The 17,894-nt window shown below is 33.4% G+C and overlaps 1 protein-coding gene and 1 long non-coding RNA gene across 2 annotated transcripts; both read left to right on the top strand.

Moving 5' to 3' along the window:
• Positions 1 to 7,028: 7,028 nt before the first annotated feature.
• LOC115995591 (photosynthetic NDH subunit of subcomplex B 1, chloroplastic) lies at positions 7,029 to 9,839 on the top strand. Its single transcript, XM_031234669.1, has 6 exons — positions 7,029 to 7,690; positions 8,143 to 8,333; positions 8,450 to 8,707; positions 8,836 to 8,941; positions 9,275 to 9,360; positions 9,498 to 9,839. Exons 1-6 carry the CDS (start codon positions 7,094 to 7,096, stop codon positions 9,661 to 9,663), a joined length of 1,404 nt encoding a protein of 467 aa, XP_031090529.1. The 5' UTR covers positions 7,029 to 7,093; the 3' UTR covers positions 9,664 to 9,839.
• Positions 9,840 to 13,303: 3,464 nt separating this feature from the next.
• LOC115995666 lies at positions 13,304 to 13,869 on the top strand. Its single transcript, XR_004093549.1, has 2 exons — positions 13,304 to 13,569; positions 13,790 to 13,869. It is a non-coding gene; the product is annotated as an uncharacterized LOC115995666 (long non-coding RNA).
• Positions 13,870 to 17,894: the final 4,025 nt, after the last annotated feature.

Raw genomic sequence — 17,894 nt, 5'->3', positions numbered from 1 at the left:
CTGAACATCCCCGTCGTGGAGTTTATTAGCAGCAGCTCGCCGCGGATCTGAACATCCCCGCCGTGGAGTTTATCAGCAGCAGCTCGCCGCGGATCTGAACATCCCCGCCGTGGAGTTTATCAGCAGCAGCTCGCCGCGGATCTGAACATCCTCGCCGTGGAGTTTATCAACAGCAGCTCCTCCATTACGGTGTACATGATCCACCGGTTCAAACGGCCCGGCGTCGAGTTTTCCTTCACGAGTGTCCGTTACCGTGACTATGAACTAAAGCGGTTCGCGAGAATGGCGGTGGAAACCCCTACCTCAAAGGATCCCTACTCGCCCCTCCACAACTCCACCACCGTCTGCGACAGCTCCAAGCCCTTCCGCCACCTCGTCTCTTCTCGTCTCCCTCAAGATCGCTAATTGCTCTGACGATGTTGCATTGTCACTTACAGCCCTCAAATCATTATCTACTACTTGAATCTGCTTCGACTTCGCTGGTGAGACAAGGTTCGGTTTCATCTTCGACGACATCGCCTGTTTAACTTGAGAACTATCATCGCCTCTAGAACGCTCCCTCTCCCGGCTTAAACAAAAATCTATCTCTGTCACAGGCGAAATGACTACCCTATGCCTTCGCGTTGAGGTATTACCAGCTATAGTCCAAAAGTTTTGAACACTATGTATCACTTCAATGAAGCAAACACATAAAAATTTTGTTAGCAGTTTTAAATAATTAATCCCGAGCCCTACTTGTATTGATTGAGGGTCATCTCGGGCCTCAGAGAGTGCATTCATTACTTCAGAGAAAAAGCATATAAAAACATGGGGAATCATTTTGGCATCAAACAGTGAATTATTCTACTTCTCTCATACTGCTTTGGAGGTTTAGGAATTCACTATATGCTGACCTCATCACAATTACTCTAGGGATAGTGCGCATGGTTAGAATGACGTATCCTTTTGTTCCCCAGTCAACTCCCTAGCTGTTCTTTATCTCATAGCAGGGTATGCAAACTATGGTGGCATATCTTATAATCAGGACGGAATGTGCATTGCATACCAAATTTTTTTTTTTCAGCATCAAAAATTTCCTAAATACATTAATGAAAAACATTATATTTAATTTAATAAATAAATAAATACATAAACATATAAATATAAATAAAGCTTACCTTAGGCTTTAAGGTAGCTAGTATTTTTTCTTCATCTAATTTCTAAATTTTTTAAATCTTATGTTTTTGAAACTGCAAAAAAAATTAAAATTGAAGTGTTAGATTAAAATTAGTTAACTAATTAAATAAAGTTTAACATGCTTACCTTATTTGCGCATCCAAGCCTCATTTGCTATAAGGATATTGAACTGATTCACAAATGCCAAACTGTTATATATAATATAGTGTTGATGAGTATTTTCTAGGAGGACCTTAAATTATCAAAAATCTCTTGGGAAGACAATTATAGTCAATCATTTGAAACTTCTTTTACTTACTCTGATACTAAATTAGTTTTGCTCTGATACTAAATTAGTATATTCTGATACCAAATTAAAGTCCAATGGTTAAGAAATAATATCTCTAATGGTCTCCAAGTATTGCCAGCTATGATCCAAAGTTTTAAACTGATCAAAAGATGTCTTCCAAGTTACAGAAAAATAACTACTTGTGGTCTTTTGTGTGTTAAAAAAAATAAGTAAAAAATAATATAGTTTTATTTGAGGGAAGAAAGAGAAAAAACAAGTAAAAACATGGGAATCATTTCGGCATCAATCAGCCTTGGGGATTCAATATATGCTGACCTCATCACAATTACTCTAGGGATAGTGCACCTGGCTAGAATGACGTATCCTTTTGTTCCCCAGTCAACTAGTTCCCCAGTCAACTAGTTCCCAGCTATTCTTTATCTCATAGCAGGGTATGCAAACTATGGTGGCGTATCTTATAATCAGGACGAAATGTGCATTGCATACCAAATATATTTCTTCAGCATAAAAAAATTCCTAAATACATTAATGAAAACATTATATTTAGTTTAATAAATAAATAAATACATAAACATATAAATAAAGCTTAGGTTAGGCTTTTAAGGTCCGCTAGAGGTTGAAGATATATGTCACCTTACTATTGGCATTTCGTTATAACAGCTAGTATTTTTTCTTCATCCTTAAATGTATCTAATTTCTAAAATTCTTTAATCTTATATTTTTGAAACTGCAACAAAATTAAAATTGAAGTGTTAGATTAAAATTAGTTAACTAATTAAATAAACTTTAACGTGCTTACCCTATCTGTGCATCCAGGTCTCATTTGCTACGATAAGGATACTCAACAACTTCACAAATGCCAAACTGTTGTATATATTATAGTGTTGATGAGTATTTTCTAAGAGGACTCAAATTATCAAAAATCTCTCGGGACGATAATTGAATTTGGAAGGATATAATCCTTCTACAACACATAGGACTCCTTAAAGCAACTTGAGTAGCTACTTATTTTCGTTGTCGGCTTTCGTCACCTGACAAAAGTAATTGACATATTGAATGTAAAAAAAAAAAGATTAATTGAACACGTAAAATTTAACAATCAAATTCAATAAGTTTCAAATATATATTTAAGAATTAACAATTGTATTCAAAAGTATTTATCATCATCTATATCTATATCTATATTTTTGGTTTCCCTAGTGGATATTACGGCGTTTTGGACATTTTTTGGGGGAATTCGAATTCATTAAACATATTTTGGATTAAGCATAATAAATTTAAATTGAAGATGATTGTTGCCATCTTCATGACTAAACATTTATTTTAAAATTAATGCACCTATGAACCTAGGACAATATAAATAAGTCTTTAGAACGCTGTGGAGGATAATGCTCTGAAATGATGATGAGGATATTTTGTTCCTGGTGTTTTTAAAACGAATATATGTTGATTCTTTATCTCAGGTTCTATTCATTTTGAAGCATGTATATCCAGATAATATCCCTAACACACTTTATCCAGATAATATCCCTAACACACTTTCTGTGTCAGCTATCAACTCTCTGTGTCTATCTTGTTTCCTCTTCAGTTTGAAAGCCTACAAATGTCTCAAATGTTAGTCATTGGGAAAAATATCTCACTAGATCACACATTGAGGTAACTTTCATGCCTTCAAATAAGCAGAATATAGGAACACTTATACATGTCTTAAAGTTATTTTCTGTACATATTTTCTATAACTTTAATGTCTTCAAGTAAGTTTTCAATAACAATATTTAAGATATTTTTGAAGTTATATAATCACCCTACCAGTCATGGTCCCTGTAAATCAAAATATAAAAATTAGTTGGACCTTCCAGTTGGATTTGTTGAATGAAATCATATATTTGACCTTCTATTTATCAGAGTATTGAAATAAGTTGAAATCTGCAAGGAATCAGTATCCAATGGTTTCTTGAGTAAGAAACATATAGATGCTAATAAAGGTACAGTTCTGAGCATGTGATACTGTTTTAATGTTTTTGTTAGTGGTTTGAGACTAATATCATGTAGGTGAAAAATTGATGGTTTTATGGTCAAATTATAAATTTACTTAATATTGTCTAAAAGACTTATCAACTATCAGGAAAGCATTATATAATGTTGTGAATGTAGATTTTGTGTTTTTTTTTTCTTTTTCAGGTTTGAAACTTTTGAGAAAGAAGACCTGTTACATCAGCAAGACTGGAAATCAATGGAGACTCAAGAATACTGCCTTAAGGAGTACATTAGGAAACTAATCCTAATCATGAAGGTCAACATAAATGGTACAAGTATGTGGTAGTCTGAAATGTATAAATTATAGGTACAAATAATGAGTAATTAATTAATTATAGTCAATCACTTGAAACTTCTTTACTTACTTCGATATTAAATTAGTTTTGCTCTGATACTAAATTAGTATGCTCTGATACCAAAGATATCAAAAATTAATACCTCAAATGGTCTTCCAAGTATTGCGTATTGCCAGCTATAGACCCAAAGTTTTAAACAGATCAAAAGATGTCCTCCGAGTTACAAAAAATAACCACTTGGGGTCTTTCATGTGTTCAGAAAAAAAAAGTAAATAATAGTATTGTTTTATTTGAGGAAAAAAAGAAAAAAAGTAAGTAAAAACATTGGAATCATTTCAGCATCATTCAGTCTGCCTCTTCTGAATCGGTAGTGCTTTGGGGATTCTTGGAATTCAATATATGTTGATCTCATCACAATCACATTAGTATTTTATAAGAGGACTCAAATTATCAAAAATCTCTCGGGACGATAATGGAATGTGGAAGGGATATAATCTCTCCACAACACATAGGGCTCCCAATGCCTCTACAATCGACAGAGCAACACAATTTTCTAAAATAATTCTAAAAAATTAAAATTATAATTGATGAATTAAATTTGTTCGGTAACCCAAATTACATACCTCAATAATAATAGGAATAAATAAATTGATAAAGAAATAGAAAATACAAAGGAATATGTGTCACGAAGACAAGATTTGTATTAATAACAGTGTTGTAAGAAGATTACAAAGTGAGACAATTATTGAAAGATGTCTCAACAAGACAATAATGAACTAATTTATACTAAGGCTTTCTCCTACCCGTCCCATGAGAAAAGGGCCGGCAGTTGGATCCCTTTATCCGCATTAACGCGTGTAGCGCACAAGGCTGAGTCGGTTTGGTCCGGGTCGTCCTCACTTCTCCTCGAGTCAGTTAGGTCTGGGTCAGTCTCTAATATATCCATCAATAATAATAAATTAATAAATTAATTATTATCTAAGATATTGCTCGTCTGGAGCAATTTCAAACAATCACTAATGGTAAGTCTATGTTCACGATTACTCCCCTTACTAACATTGGCTAAGCAAACCCTGCAATAATTTACCTGGGCAATTCAATTTTAATCACCGCACCAAAGTTGTTAAGAGGAAACAATGTTAGAGGAAAACAAATCTTGGAGTATGTCTGGTGTACAAAAGTAGTGGTATTTTTAAAAGGTATTCTTAAAAAAAATTACACATCGATATTGTTTATTGTTATAGGATTTTTAATTCCCATACTACATGCCATACTAACTTGTAATTACGGAGTACATCTCTATGGCTGTATATCTCTTGTTATGGGGCTATAAATTGGAACTGAAAAGCTTAGAGGTATTGGACAAATCAAAGCAAACCTCGATTATCTTCTGGATGGATATATAGATGCCCTTCTACCAATTGAATATTACTAGTACATAAATATACATGATATTCTTGTCACTTTCCAAACGGTTTTAAATAGTGCCATTCACATTATCTCAAAATTATAAATGAACTTTATATTGATTTATTAGGAATAAAATGTACCTTTCTATTGGAACTACAGAGAGTACCATAAATTTGTATCTGATTTAAAAATGGTGTTGGCATTCTTTGGTGTATGTTTATGAAATGATTTAATGGTGTTCTTTCGGGGGGTTTGTGTACCATGGTATATGTTCATGAGTCATGATCATCGGTTAGAGTTTTATCAAGCACCATGTTTCTTTTCTGAACATGTTATTAGCAAATTTCATGGGCAACTAGCGATAAGCCTCGAACCGGGATGATCAGAAAAATGCATGGCATTATTTTTCCTGTCGGCACTAATGAGCTCCGAGCATATTGTTTGTAATTATCAAAATTTTAAATTATTATTATGAATGTAATTTTACTTTACAAATTGTATTGTTCCTAGTTTTGTATTAGGAATAGATTGAATAAACATATATACGTTAACTTCGATTAGGTCGGCCTTGTCACCACTGGTATCATAAGTCCAGGATTAGATCTTGACATAAGTCCTATAAAGTAGGCAATTAAGCACGGTTGAGTCGGTACTCTCACCACCAGTTAAATTCAATCTCTTGATTGGTAAAAATTGAACTTAGTCCATAATATAATTTGTTAAATATAATTAAGTCAAGAGTTTAAATTACAAAGTCATTGATGAAATAAATTAATCCAAGAGATCCGAATTAACTAAATCCAATTAATTAAATGGATAAAGAGATACAAAGAAATTGTATGAAGCTTGAAAGAGAGAAAGTGTCTTATTATATTATTACTTGTGGAATGAGAGTACAAAAGATGTAATAATGACAATACAAATTGTCAAATAAGGACAAAACGACATATTTTATTCGATCCTTGGCCTCTTTCGTAACCGCCCCATGCAAAACACCCCCCAACTAGGGGCAGGTGGTTAGAGTCTTTGCTTGACCAAATCCTAGACCACCTCAGTAGAGCCCACAGACCCTGCTAACTGACCTCTTGGGCCTCGGGGCCAACTACAAGTTCAACTTATCCCATATTAACTTGGCCCGCCTTTTCGGATTGATTTGCCTCATACCCAGGTTCAACACGTGTGTGAGACCGTCTCACGGATCTTTATCCATGAAACGGTTCGGGTCAAGATGAAATGTAATACTTCATCTGTCTCATTTTATCTGTTATACTTACTATTCATTGGTCAAATCAACTCTTTCTTCTTTGTTTATTTTCTTTAGTATTTTTTACTTGTTTTTAAATTTGATTTTTTTGAAGTAGTACTTTTAGTGTAGTTTCTAAATATATAAATTTTGTATATTAATACTAAACATAATATTATAAATAATTGGATTAAAAATAAATTCAGTCAAGCCTCATTAACAAAATCAGACATATAAAATGAGACGGAGGAAGTACTTTATTCATAATTTAGTATTGTATTTACTAATATAACTATTACATTTCATATTGATCTGACTCGTTTCACGGATAAAGATCCGTGAGTCAGTCTCACACACATTTTTGCCCATCTATCTCATAATGTAATGTTCATGGAGCTATTGTTTTGAAAAATTAATTTAGAAAAACAAAACAAAAAAAAGGGAGCATTTCTCCATTCTTTCTATACCAGGCAACCAAAGTTATCACTTCGGAGCGAAGGACGAAGGGCGTGGGACCTACTTATCCTGCAACCCTTCACACATTTAAATCCAACGTCTACTTCAGTTCTCCAAACCGTCGCATATAATCCAATAGAAAAAGTGCACAACTTTAACTGATAAACTTGCACTGAAGGGGAAGTAATGGCTGCTGCAACTTCTCCTCTCCCAAAATCCATTTCCCCTTTTCTCACAACTTCACCTTCCATTCCTTCGACCCACTTCATAAATGCACCCTTCTGGAACACAAATCATCCAATTGGGCACACAATTTCCCCCCAAAAATGGGCTGCTCTCCGATGCAATTCCAAGAAGAGGAACCCATGGCTGGACCCTTTCGACTATGGCGAGGACCCGGATGTGGAATATGGGTCTCTGTTCACCGAGGGAAAGCAGGAAGAGGATACCAGGCCTCCCGATAATCCTGACAACCCATACGGGTTCTTGAAATTCCCCAAGGGGTTTAATGTGGAAATTGCTTCGCTAGGGCTGAAGATCAGGGGCGATGTGAGGAGGTGTTGTTGTGTGGTTGATGGTGGAGTGTACGAGAATTTGCTGTTTTTTCCGGCGGTTCAGCTGATTAAGGATAGGTACCCCGGTGTGCAGATCGATATTATCGCGAATGCCAGAGGAAAACAAACGTATGAGATGAACAAGAATGTGAGGTTTGCTGATGCATATGACCTGGATGATGATTTTCCTGAATCAGCAGCTGTGTTGGATATTCTTGGAGTTATGAAGGTTAGCAGGGGACATTCATGTTTTTCTTAAAGTTTAGCTTTTCTTTATGACCTAAAGAGTAATTGACTAATAGCTTTGTGTTCGGCGGAGGCCGGTAAAAGGCCAAGTCCGTCAATTAGTGGTTAGGGGGGTGAAAGGCAAGTCCAACATCCAATGTGATGGCTGTCTATAAAGAAATAAAGTTGCGTCTTTGCTACTAACTATATCTTTTGACGTGAGTAGTAAGTGTTTGATCCTAACAAGTGACGTCAGAGCAAGGTCACATATGGACGGAGGCCGGTAAAGGGCCAAGTCCATCAATTTGTGACTAAGAGGATTATTGGGGGGAGGCAGGTGAAGGGCGAAGTCGTTAGGGGATAGGAGGATTGTTGGGCAGAGACTAACTATAGCTTTTGGCTTAATTGGTAAGCGTTTGATCCTAAGTCCTAACACTTTGCTTTGCTTGGTTGTAGAATAGATACTATGATTTGATCATATCAACCAAACTTGCTGGGCTTGGGCATGCTGCATTCCTGTTTATGTCGTCTGCCCGGGACAAAGCCAGCTATGTTTATCCAAATGTGAACGCTGCAGGGGCAGGATTGTTCCTAACCGAATCATTCAAAGCAGATAGTACGACTCTAGCCGAAGCTGGATTCCATATGTGAGTGAGTTCACAAGGCCAATGCTCCCACACAGTTCATCCAAAACGCCTTCTCATAAATGTGGGATCCAACACTGTCTTGTGGCTGACTTGTTTTGGATGTGTTTCTGGTGTAGGTATAAGGATATGCTTCATTGGTTGGGTAGACCGGGGCGAAAGGTTCCTCGAACACCTGTGCCGCCTCTTAAGGTTTTGATCCCCAGAAAGGTGAGGGAAGTAGTGGAGAAAAAGTATATCAATGCTCGGGTACAAAAGGGCAAATATATCGTGATTCATGGGATGAAATCAGATTCGAAAGCTTCAATGCAGTCTAGAGGTGATACTGATAGTTTGCTTCCCATTGAAATTTGGGCTGAGATAACCAAGGAAATTAGGTATCTTTTTCTTTCTGTATATCTATAGTTCCTAATAAACTGCTAGACTTTCAGATGATATGATGAATGGATTAAACTTTAAAGTGGCTTTTGAAACATACAAATGGTTAACATTATCGATTGATTAGGGGACTGAAACCACTCTTTGTGATCCCACACGAGAAAGAGAGAGTGAATGTGGAAGATGCGGTTGGAGATGATGCTAATATAGTCTTCATTACCACGCCTAGCCAGGTTTGTCTTTCTCTACTCAATCCATTGCACCAATCATTAACTAACTGTTGGGACTGTGACTTGGATGACCAAGTTCAGCATCCTGCCATCCAACTGTGGCTCTGTTGCTCACCAGATGTGGTTAAATGGTTAATGTCCACCTACTTATCACCAATTGGTATTAAGAAGGATTACCAGATAACCAAAGAACTCGGTTAAGTGTGCTTGACTCCCAATAGCGCTAAGATCCATCACTAACTCTTCGATTGCATAACGACAAGACCTTTTGAAACTAGTTTTCGCCCTGTAACTGATCTTGATATGAAACATTTACATATGAATTTCTTGCTTTAGCTTGCTGCCCTGGTGGATGATTCTGCTGGGGTGATAGCTACAAACACCGCTGCCATTCAACTTGCACAAGCTCGACAGAAGCCAAGGTATATCCATTTGTTTCGTTGTAACTAGGGAAAGGAAATCCATTCTGAATGTTGTATTAATATGCAAACCCCAGAGGAGGGTTCATTCATAATTCATAGGTTATTGACAAATTGTGTTCTTATTTTCTTCAATACAGCGTGGGATTATTCTGTTCCGAGGAGAAGGCGAGGTTATTTGTCCCAGATGGGGAAGAAAAAAAGTGTGCAACCATTTCATCCAAGACTGGAAAATTGATAGACATTGATGTTGAAGAAGTGAAGAGGGCAGTCCAGATTTTTAGCTTGCCTCTAGCTATATTCTAGATGACATTTTTCTTGTGTATATCTATCTGTTTCTGATATGTTAGAAATGAAAAACTGGGCACCAGCTCTTAAACATGTTCTCATACATATGTTAATCTTAGCATTTAAGTATGCAATGCTGATCTGTAAATGAGAATTCAAAATTCAATGGCAAAGCTGAGTTCTGCTTACTGCAACCATATTTAGGGTGGGCGTTTCGGGTTTCGTTTCGGTTTTTTTAGGGTTTACTATGTGGTTAAATTCAGTGTCACTATATTGTGTACAATATATAATTTCATATGTCCCATGTCAGATAATATTTATGTTGAATATTTTTTAAGTATCAAAAATACTTTAATGGTAAAGATTCTTGAGAATTACTCATCATTCTCTCAGGCTATCCACACGCATGGGAAGATGGCAATTGCAAATCCTATGTGACTTTTTTATTTTCTTTTTAATTTTATTTAAGGATGATTTGTTGCAATTCTAAGTTTCTAACACACAAGAATTGCAACAAATGCAATTTGTGTGTCATAATTGCAACTGACATGCAATTGCCTTTTTGATTTGTTTATTATTGAAATAATTATTATTATTACTTTATTGATTAAAAATAAATTTTTTAATAAGGTGATATGGAAGTATGATCATTTTTTAAAGAAGTGAGAGAATTGCATGGATGAAGAGTAAAAATAGTAAATTTTATAATATGACATTTTAAAAGTGAGAGAAGATTGCAAGGGTGTGAATAGCCTCAAGAAACAAATCATCTATGCAATGAAATCTATCTATACTAAGTAAAATTCTCCTATTTTATTTTCCCGTCCTAACTTTTGTAGTCAATTAATTAAATATTTTATTGGTCAAATAATTAATAAAACTTATTTGGTAAGAAAATGTAAAATGAAAATTAACTAATACGGAGTATCTATTAATTGGTAATATTATTTTTATATTCATGTATTAACGTAATAACATAATACCGTATAAAAAAGACATATTAATTTATAGGATTAATATTTGATGCGCCACCGATGTATAGATGCTATACACCGACGGTTAATGAGAAGATGTCACATCATTAAAAAAAAAAAGTCAATATTAACCAGGTCCTTTTTTGAAAAATATTTAAGACGTAGTATTTTATTAGGAAACTCTATTATTTCTAATTAACAAAATATATCTACTTTCCTAAACATATTTATTACTTAATTATTAGATACGGAGTACATTATTAATTCTTCCAATTTCAAATCAGATACAATATTATTATTTATTTATTAATAATATAATTAAATATTATAATCAACTATAATTAAAATTAATTGATAAATGTTACGCGACAACCTGGTCCACCCATATTCGCTCCAGGAGACACGGGAGCTGGCCCAAGGGGAATCATCACTTGTGGGAATTGAACCCGGGTTCTCTCGAGATTCCTCCCCACAAAGAGAACTCACTTGCCACTTGAGCTACCCTACTGGGTTATTTAATTTCATTATGAATAAATCAATGATCATTATTAAAATTGATTGGTAATTCTATTTAGTAAAATATTTAATTATATTATTAATAGATATTATAAAGCTTTTACTAACATAGTTGATTATAATATTTGATTATATTATTAATAAATAAATAATAATATTGTATCTGATTTAAAATTGGAAGAATTAATAATGTACTCCGTATCTAATAATTAAAAATGGGTAGGAAATTAGATATATAATAATTAAGTAATAAATATGTTTAGGAAAGTAGATATATTCTGTTAATTAGAAATAAAATAGTTTCCTAATAAAATACTAAGTCTTAGATATTTTGCAAAAAAGGACCTAGTTAATATTGACTTTGTTTTTTAATGATGTGGCATCTTCTCTTTAACCGCCGGTGTATAGCATCCATACATCGGCGGTGCATCAAATATTAATCCTAATTTATATTTATATTATATATAAAAGTAAAATCCTCATATATTTTCACTCCTAAGGCCCAAAACGACGTCGGCTTTTTGTTAGCGGGAAAATGAATTATGCTGGAGTTGTTGCTTTATAAATATAAAAGGAAGATTTCAGTATTTGTTACCTGTGCTCTGTTATCAAAAAAGCAAGCCAAACTCAAACGGTTCTCCTCCGACGCTCTCTCCTCTTTCGGCGTTTGGATTCCAGGTTTTTCTCTCAAACCCAATTTGCTTTGCTGCTGTGCGTGTACGTATGTTTGTATACATTCTTCTGGATTTTAAAGCAATGTGGATTAAGTTTTGATTTTAAAATTTCGGGATAAAAAATTTAGGTTTACAAAGTTTGAATGCTAGAAATTTGTTTGTTTCTTATTTCTACTCTGCATAATCCATGTATGATGTTTGGCATATATTCTATAAACATGTCTGTGTTTAAGACCTGCAATTTAATTATTATGGCTAAGTTAAGCCCATTTTGGACTATGTTTTAGATTTTGATTCATTTGTTAGTTAATTTGCATAGGTTAAGGTTATTGGATTATGGCACCAGTGAGAGATAGAATCAGTCAACTTCCCGCGGATGTACTTGACCACATCTTGGGATTCTTGCCAATTCAAGATGCTGCTAAGACCGCTGTTTTATCTTCCATTTGGAGAGATGTTTGGCTTCGTCTTACCCAACTCAATTTTGATTTTGGGTTCTTTCATTATATTAATAATAAACATAGTCGTGCTAGCAACTATGTGAGGAAATCAGGTGCAAGTTTATATGTGATCAACAAAGTTCTCCTGCTGCACAAAGGAACAATTCGGAAATTTGTTCTGAGTTGTTATAATGTTGGGAAACTTGCAATTAGGTCTCGGTCTTATGACTTCAACGAATGGTTACTTTTAGTCGCACAGAAAGGTGTTGAAGAAATCTACATTAGTTTTGAAGAAAGCGCATATCGGTTGCCAAGTTGCATATTTTCTTGCTTAACACTTAAGAGATTGTATCTTTGTGGTGTTATTGTTGGTCCAATCAATTTCCCTTCCATATTACCTAATGTTGCTTCACTTTGTTTTGAATGTGTTGACTTTGGTCCTATAAATGGTCTAGATCGCGCTATTGATGTTCCTGCACTCGAGAATTTGTTATTTATCAGCTGTAAAAACATGTTTTATTTTGACATTACTACTCCAAAGCTGCGTAGTTTAACAATCAAATCTTGCTTATCTAACGGGTTGGGTAAATTTCTCCCGGTTAACTTGGACTTGAGATCTATTTCTACACTTAATTTGGGTGGTTGTGTCCAAGTATTTAGCCATAACTTTTCTTATCTGACTATTGTTTATTTATAAATTCTTTTAAAGGAATTGATTCTACTTTCTTTCTATTTGATTTTTAAGGGATTTGTTAAAGAATTTACCGGGATGGGATTTCAACTAAATGTGAAATACCTTAAGCTTTCATGTTACAAAGGATTCTATACCCAAAGTGATAGATCATTTTCTGTGCTTGCTCATTTGCTGCGATTATGCCCTAAGTTACTCAAACTGGTTATCAATTTATTTTGGGTAATCTTCATATTCATTGATAAATAGTTCATTTGTTCCATTTTCATATTGTTTTGCTTTTCTGGATAAAATTTTGTGTAAATGTTGATTTGATTGAGTTTTCTTTTCTCCGTATTTGATGCTTGTCTATAGGTCAATTCAGTGCCTACTGAATGTATGGACGCCTTGTTGGAACTTCATATTGTGGCTCAAACAAATAAGATGCTCCATGCTTTGAAGTTTATCTCATTTAAAGGGTCACATTCTAAAATGCTTTTCATTAAGAAGCTACTTGCCAGTTTTTCAACACTTGAAAGGGTTATCATTGTTCGTGACAAAAATTACTGCAAAAAGGACTCTACTTGAATTATGCAGGAGCTTTTGGATCTTCCCGTTGCCTCCACAAAAACGAAAATTGTTATTGTCTAGTGAGTATATTTCTATTGAACAAACAAGTTTCTATTTTGGGGTTTCTACGAAAATCTCTGCATTCCATTGAGTTGCTGTGTGTGTGCCCAATCTTGTGGCAACTTGAGATATGCTTATCAATAATATTCATTTTCACAGCTACCTTATTCAGTGAAGTTTTGATTGTTTGTATTGTTTTTCATTCCCTAACGCAATTTTGTCCCAAATTATTTTTGGAAGGTTGATGGAATGAAGCCGAATGGTGACAACATTGTGTCCCGATGTTTTGGAAGTAACGGCTTAGTTTGGCTCACACAAAATTCTCTGCACTAAGCTAGGCTCGAGGAATGAAATATTTTTCGTCAACCCATTACTTGTTTGCTTTCATTCGCTAAGGTTGGCATTGTTCATACTCGTAGTTTGCAAGAGGTTTTGAATTTTTCTCTGTGTCTTAGAAAAACAAAAGTGATTTTCTTTTAAAAATCTTGTTGTTTTTTTGCTATTGGACTCAAACCTTTTTGTTTCCTTCTATGAATGATATTCTCTCTATAACTTCCACAATGTGCCATGGGCAGTTTGTATATAACTTTTGGAGCTTACTTTTTTTTTTTTTTTTTGGTTTTTNTTTTTTTTTTGGTTTTTAATTCATCACACCACTTTAGTTATATATACATTTTATTTCAAAGCTTGTTAATATATTAGGCCTAATTATGCTTAGACACCACCTTATTGTTGGTGAAATTTTTACACTCAAACTCATTCACAAGTGGTGAATGGAAGTAAGTTGCCTTGAGACATACAGGGGAGGGTAGTCCTCCAACAACATTATCGTTGAAATTCTATTAAGTACAATGATATTTTGATCTTTTTAATATAAAGTGGGTTGATCTGTTACATTTTTATGTTTATCTTTTTGAAAAAATTCATAATTGAAGACTGAAATGTTTTTGTATTTAAGGACATTTAAATTGTTTTATTGATAGAGTACAAAAAATGGTCATACCACAATAATATTACACGACCAAATGATGATGTTTTGAAAAAAAAAAAACTAAAAATGAATTACCACATATAAATGTAGGACAAAAAATAAAATAAACTCATTATTAAAATATACTCAGGTATTTAAATTTTAGTATTTTAAAAATTTTATGTGGCGCTCGGTAACGTGGTAGTATAGGGTTATATCGAAACTTAAATGAATTACATGAAATTCATTAATTTATGAATCCAAATGCTCTTTTTAAGGTTCAGTGGCACATAACCAATAGTTATTGCATGGATCGTGGTTCGTGGTTCACACAATTGTGTGAACTACGGTCTAAAAATAACGTCGTTTTGCTTAATTTTATTATTTCGCGCGCCAAGATGCAACATACATTTTTATAACTCATACTGTACATTATTCTAAAACATAATGTACATTATTCTAAAGCATAATGCACATTATTTTAAAACATAATGTACATTATATATTTATATTATCCCAGATGTTTTATTATTCTAACACATAATGCAAATTATTTTTACTCATAATATTCACGACGATGTTTTGAACCGTCCACAAAATAATTTGTTGCACATAACAATTGCATCACTACATGCAATTCGATGGACTATTTGAACATTATTTTTATAATAAACAACAATCTATTATATTATACTATCTCTGTCTCATTTTGTATGTCCAATTTACTATTTTATTAGTTAGATCAACTCTTTTTTCATTGCTTATTCTCTTTAATAATTTTAATTATATTTAAATTTAGTTTTTTTTGTGTGTTTAATACTACTTTTAATATAGTTTCTAAATATATAAATTTTATATTAAAAATAGAGAGTCAAGTCTTCTTAAATAAATTAGACAAACAAAATGTGATGGAGGAAGTATCATATATCATGTCATTTATTAGAATTTTTTTTTAGATAAGATTAGATGATTAAAATTATCAAATCTATACTATTAATAAAAACAAAATTTCAAATTTTAACTTCCCGTCAAAAACACTCATGTACTATTAAAGTTTGCCTAATATTGTAAAGTATATAGTAATACAATTCATATTCGTACTACAATTGTACATTAAAATTAAACTATGGTAATACAATTTCTAATACAATATATTCTTTCATATTTTCCTATTCGTAACACAATTATAGATTAAAATTACTAATAGTAATAATAATACATTACATATATTTTCCTACAATGTAATCTATATCTATATTCTATATTATTAATAAAAACAAAATCATGAACTTTAACTTTCCGCCCAAAACACTCTATACTATTTAAGGTTTGCTTAATATTGTAAAATATTGTAATACAATTTCTATTCGTACTACTATCGTACACTAAACTATGGTAATACAATTCCTAATACAATATATTCTTTCATACTTTTTTATTCGTAATACAATTCTCGATTAAAATTACTAATCGTAATAATGCAGTACATATATTTCTTTGCAACATAATCTATACTATTAATAAAAACAAAATCCTCATTTTTAACTTCCCATCCAAAACACTTTTATACTATCAAGGTTTGCGTAATATTGTAAAATATAGTAATACAATTTCTATTCATACTACAATTGTACATTAAACATATGTTAACACAATTCCTAATACAATATATTCTTTCATACTTTTCTAATCGTAATAATATAGTACATATACTTCTCTGCAACGTAATCTATACTATTATTAATAAAAATAAAATCCTAAATTTTAACTTCCCGCCCAATACACTCCTATACTATTAAGGTTTGCATCATATTGTATATACTATTAAGGTTTGCATCCTATTGTATAATAATAATAAATAATAATAATAACAACAACAACAACAACACAACAACAACAACATATGGAACCCTTCTCTCTCTAAAAATTCTCCTCCTCCTTCTCTCTAGCTTCTCCGGCCTTCTTCTTCCCTTCCGGCAGTAGCCGCCTCCGCTTACTTTGCGGGTTAGCGGAGGCGGCATCTTGCTCTCTTCCCGACCATCTTCCTTTCCTCTTCTTTCTTTTCCTCCATTTTCTTCTTCCTTCCTCACTCACCACTGCCGCCACATTCTTCTCCTTCCCTTCCCTTCGCCGTTTTCCTCTTCTTTCTCCCCTCTGTCTAGCCGTCCCTTTCCACCCCCACCGCACCTCTGCTTTCCACCACCACAACGCCTCTTCCACCGACGACCACTGCACCGGCACAACTGCACCGCCATCCTCCGCCTTCGCCTTCTTAATAATATATATATATATATATATATATATATATATATATATATATAGCTAGGGTAGGTATTGGGGTGTGTGTTGGTAGCCTTGAGCTCCCAACCCTACCTTTACCTTTTCCTTTTTATCCTTTTTATGTTTTTGTCTTTCTAATATTTTGTGTTTTCCTCTTGTTACTTTCACGAGCTTCTTCCTCTCGTTACTTTTATGAGCTTTTCATTTTTCATATGCACAAATCGTTTAGTTTAGATTCGGTAAATGTTGATCTTATTCTGGGCAACGAGCAAAAAAGATTAAAGATGAAGGCCCAGATCTTTGATGAAGCTTTAAGCTCCCTGAAGGAATCTAGCTTCCAAGTTATGAAACAGTCCGCGATTCAAGTTTTCTATAGCATATGTAGAAAAGTTGTTTCTATGTCTGACTATAAGGAATGGTTTACCATTTCATTCATTGTTGATGTAAACGTTTTGTTATGATTTAATGAAATAGCTACGTTTACCTTCAAAAAAAATAAAAAAAAATAACAACAACAACAACAACAACAACAACAACAACAACAACAACAATAATAATAATAATAATAATAAGGATCCGAAATTCAAGCAGCCATCATGTTCAAAAATATTACTAATTAATGTAATGGATATGAATATTAGGAAGATTGTGAAAAAAGGGGGACAAAGAATCGGTAATTCATAATTTTGAATAAAATACAAGCTGTTATTTGACTATTAAAATTGTACTATAAATACTCTCATAAGCAAATAATAATTCTACTATTGAATATTTTCTATTCTTTTTTGCTATTTCTCATATTTCTCCTTATTGTTTAGTAATAAAGTCTGTTTTTGTCTTTGTATCCGACCTATCCCCAGGGCAAGGAAAAGCTCTTTAAGACTTTGGTTGATGCGTTGTTATTTGTCCAGAGAATATCAACGATCTACGGTCAACCAACAAACACTCAAGTGCTTATTCCATTACTCGCAGATGAATTTTTTCCTAATATAGTTATACTTACTGAATATTAAAATATAAGTGTACCTCAAGATATCGCACGGGTGAAAAAACTATAACAAATACTATTTCTCTACACGGGCCAAATATTCTTAA

The sequence above is a fragment of the Ipomoea triloba genome, chromosome 11 (assembly GCF_003576645.1).
Source record: "Ipomoea triloba cultivar NCNSP0323 chromosome 11, ASM357664v1".
NCBI classification, from domain to species: Eukaryota; Viridiplantae; Streptophyta; class Magnoliopsida; order Solanales; family Convolvulaceae; genus Ipomoea; species Ipomoea triloba.
This window is presented reverse-complemented; position numbering and strand designations above follow the sequence as displayed.